This window comes from Poecilia formosa, unplaced genomic scaffold (assembly GCF_000485575.1).
Source record: "Poecilia formosa unplaced genomic scaffold, Poecilia_formosa-5.1.2 Scaffold64, whole genome shotgun sequence".
NCBI classification, from domain to species: Eukaryota; Metazoa; Chordata; class Actinopteri; order Cyprinodontiformes; family Poeciliidae; genus Poecilia; species Poecilia formosa.
Genome location: NW_006800003.1, coordinates 671,875 through 675,657, shown reverse-complemented (window position 1 = coordinate 675,657; position 3,783 = coordinate 671,875). Strand labels below are relative to the sequence as shown.

General features: G+C 37.9%; 1 protein-coding gene across 1 annotated transcript in view; it reads right to left on the bottom strand.

Annotated features, from left to right (window-relative positions):
* The window catches only part of LOC103139804 (fms related receptor tyrosine kinase 3), a 13,658-nt gene that overhangs the window by 3,998 nt on the left and 5,877 nt on the right, over nucleotides 1–3,783 (bottom strand). The window contains exons 10-18 of the mRNA XM_016672660.1: nucleotides 3,110–3,125; nucleotides 2,650–2,750; nucleotides 2,463–2,574; nucleotides 2,174–2,382; nucleotides 1,216–1,377; nucleotides 1,030–1,141; nucleotides 741–949; nucleotides 548–660; nucleotides 330–468 (exon numbers count right to left, since the gene is read on the bottom strand). Coding sequence (XP_016528146.1) covers nucleotides 330–468; nucleotides 548–660; nucleotides 741–949; nucleotides 1,030–1,141; nucleotides 1,216–1,377; nucleotides 2,174–2,382; nucleotides 2,463–2,574; nucleotides 2,650–2,750; nucleotides 3,110–3,125 — 1,173 coding nt within the window. The remainder of the gene's footprint in view (nucleotides 1–329; nucleotides 469–547; nucleotides 661–740; nucleotides 950–1,029; nucleotides 1,142–1,215; nucleotides 1,378–2,173; nucleotides 2,383–2,462; nucleotides 2,575–2,649; nucleotides 2,751–3,109; nucleotides 3,126–3,783) is intronic.

The following is a 3,783-nucleotide window of genomic DNA, read 5'->3' as shown; positions in this document are numbered from 1 at the left end:
AGCTTGATGCCTCACTTATAGCAAGATATTTTTTTTACATTTAATAGCTAGGGATTGATCTTTGAACCAAGCAGACGTCGTTTAGTTTTTTAAAGCAAAAATTAACATTTCAGACAACAAGACTGACATTATCTTTTACCCATGATAAACATCCATCACACTTCATGGAAAAAATGAAATCACATTTCTCATGTGTCTGTATCGTGTCCACAACATAAATTTCATAATAACAAATCTACTATATTTGGCTGCATTTGATTGGATAAAACTGTAGTGAACTGTTTTTGAGTTGATTATCACAGTATTTGTAGTATTCTGTTTAGTTTGACTCCTACCAAGCTCCAGGTTCTCCCGTGGAAACTCCCATTTCTTGTCGTAATTAAAGTCCTTGAAATTGATGTAGATGTAGTCGTTGTCGTTAGGTCCAACCATCTGGATCATCTGAAGCTGAGGCTGATATTGGGGTTTCTGTTGAAAACCAAAATGATTCAGTGTATTTTATGGATTTGCTTGTGTCTGTGTTGATCCCGTGTGCGACGACACATACTTTTTTCTTGATGTAGTACATGAGCATAAATGAGACTAATGCCAGAGCCAGGATCAGAGCCAATATGCCGATTTTCAGTGGCATTATTAAGTGACCGTCAGAAGATTGATGAGCTAAAAATATGTAAACATGACAGAAGTCAGCTATATCAACTTTACTGAATGAATGTCGAGGGTGAATGATCTTGTCTTACCTGTGGAAGCTTGGAATTTGGGGTTTGGAAGCACATAACGTTCCTCACTGCACCTGGACCCAGCTTGGTCCATTAAGCAAAACTTAAATTTTGCTGCAACCGGTACATTTATTGTGCTCACGTTGCTGGTGAGTTTCTGGTTACAGAAGTCATCAGAAGCTGGGTGGTTATTACTCTCAATCACTTCCCAGGATGGGTTTGTTTCAGAGCTGCAGTCAGACAAAGATCACTGAGCTTCAACAATCAGGCCTGCTGATCTCTCATGGCTGAGCTGCTACGTATTACTCACCTGTTGCCGGATGATAAACTTGACATCATCCATGTAGAGTTAGCAGGCAAGACACTCACAGTCTCAACAAAAAGGTAATTATCTGTTATCCTAAATGATGGCTCTTGTTTCTCTAGAAGGGAAATTTTATATTACAAGTGATGCTGTATTTATTTGCGTTTTAACAATGACACACAAGATACCTACCTAGAACACAAACAATTGTTGTGTTTGTTTGCGTTTTTCCTCCAGCCTCCAGGTGTAGTTTATACTCTCCAGACTGTAATGGTCCACAATACTTCACAGTCCTGAGAAAATAGTGGCACGTCCAACAGGTTAATATGGTAAAAGGAAAGCTGAACCCTTTCCCTTTTGGGGTTTGCAACATAGTCAGTATGAGGTTTCGAAAGTTGATTACCATCCAGTGATAATAAATAGTGAAAAGTGGAACAGTTGTGTCCAATAAACAAAGTACATCCTTGTAGAAGCAGTTTTAGCAGCCTTAACTATGTCTGTATAAGTTTCTCGAATCACTGCGGAGGATTTTTGACCAGCTTTTCTTTAAAACGTTGCTTACATCTTATTTTAAAATCTAATGCCCTTATAAACAGAGGAGCTCTGGGTCGACACAATGCATATTTTAAGATGGGTCCAGATCGTCTGCCCTCGACCCCAATGGTTAACAGTTGCTTTGAGCTGTTTTCGCTAACATCAAGCCCATCCTACCCTTCAAGCCATGCTTGCTACAGGTTTGCTGCAACAATATTCATATCCACTGAACTTCTTCAACCCCACACTTCAATAAATACTTTAATATATTTATTAGGATTTTGTGTGATGCTGCACAGGAGGACTTGTGAAGTGAACAGGTTGGGAAGTTTAATTTTCTAATTTTTGTACTAATAAAAAAATCTGATTTGTAGTACATTTTATGTACTNTGTGTCTGTGTTGATGCCATGTGCAACACATACCTTTCTCTTGATGTAGCACACGAGCACAAATTAGATTATTGTCAGAGCCAAGAGCAGAGCCAATAGGCCGATTCTCAGTGGCATTATTAAGTGACCGTCATAAGATTTATAAGCTAAAAATGTGAAAACGTGACAGAAGTCAGCTATAGCAACGTGATTGAATGAATGTCGAGGGTGAATGATCTTGTCTTACCTGTGGAGGCTTGGAATTTGAGGTTTGGAACCTCATAACGTTCCTCACTGCACCTGGACCCAGCTTGGTCCGTCAAGCAAAACTTAAATCTTGTTGCAACCGTTACATTTATTGTGCTCACGTTGCTGGTGAGTTTCTGGTTACAGAAGCCATCAGAAGCTGGGTGGTTATTACTCTCAATCACTTCCCAGGATGGGTTTGTTTCAGAGCTGCAGTCAGACAAAGATCACTGAGCTTCAACAATCAGGCCTGCTGATGTCTCATGGCTGAGCTGCTGCGTATTACTCACCTGTTGCCGGATGATAAACTTGACATCATCCACGTAGAGTTAGCAGGCAAGACACTCACAGTCTCAACAAAAAGGTAATTATCTGTTTTCTTAAATGATGGCTCTTGTTTCTCTAAAATGGGAAATTTTAAATTACACGTGATGCTGTATTTATTTGCGTTTTAACAATGACACACAAGTTACCTACCTCCAACACAAACAATTGTTTTCTTTGTTTCCGTTTTTCCTCCAGCCTCCAGGTGTAGTTTATACACTCCAGACTGTAATGGTCCACAATACTTCACAGTCCTGAGAAAATAGTGGCACATCCAACAGATTAATATGGTAAAAGGAAAGCTGAACAATTTCCCTTCTTGGGGTTGATACATAAAAAAAATATCTGGTCTTTATGAGGCTTTAACAGTATATTTCCAGCCAATGATAATAAAAAATGAAAAGTGGGGGAGCTGTGTGTGAAAAACAAAGTACATCCTATAATTAAAGAGATTGTTGAACCAGTTTTAGCAGCAATAACTATGTTTTCTCACATCATTGTAGAGGACTTGTGTCCCACTGACCAGACTGATCTCACTTTAAGGTCTAATATACTTTTAAACAGAGGAGCTTTGGGTCGACGCAATGCCTGCAGGACAGGCCCAAAGACTGACCTGTTAGCTGTTTTTGCTAACATGCGAGTCGGTTGTCAGAATATTGTTGTTCATTCAGTTTAGCTAGAAAAACTTCTTCATGATACAACCCCACACCTTCATGCATTAATTAGGATTTTGTGTGACACAACACTAAAAAGACTTGTATAACTGTGAAGTGAAAACACAAGGGCATTTGATTTTGTTGTATTTTTTTTACAAACACAATAACTCTTGATTTGTAGTGCACTTCTCCACTCCACTTTGAAAATAAAAAAAAAAACAAAACGGTCCTATGACTTGACCTTTCATTAAGCTGCATGAGAACTTGCTCTCTGGCCTGTCTTTTGTGTTCCTTGATCTTCATGAAGCTGTTTGTTCATTAATGTTTAAACAATCACAGATTTATTCTGATGATGGATTACACACTGGTGGACTTTAGTAAATAATTTGTTGGCCTCTGAAGGCAGCTGCTTGTGCTGCATTTGGATTAGACATATCCAAATAAAGAGGCTGATTGTAAATTACTTAATTTAAAAAACATATCCCTTGAAAAAACCCAAATACTTTTTATTATGTCACTGTATGTTAAAAACAAAAAAGGAAATTTAAAAATATTTTAATGATAAAATTTATATTATATAATTATCTTTGAAAAATGATTATTCTGAGATGATGAGGCATTGCTTTATAAA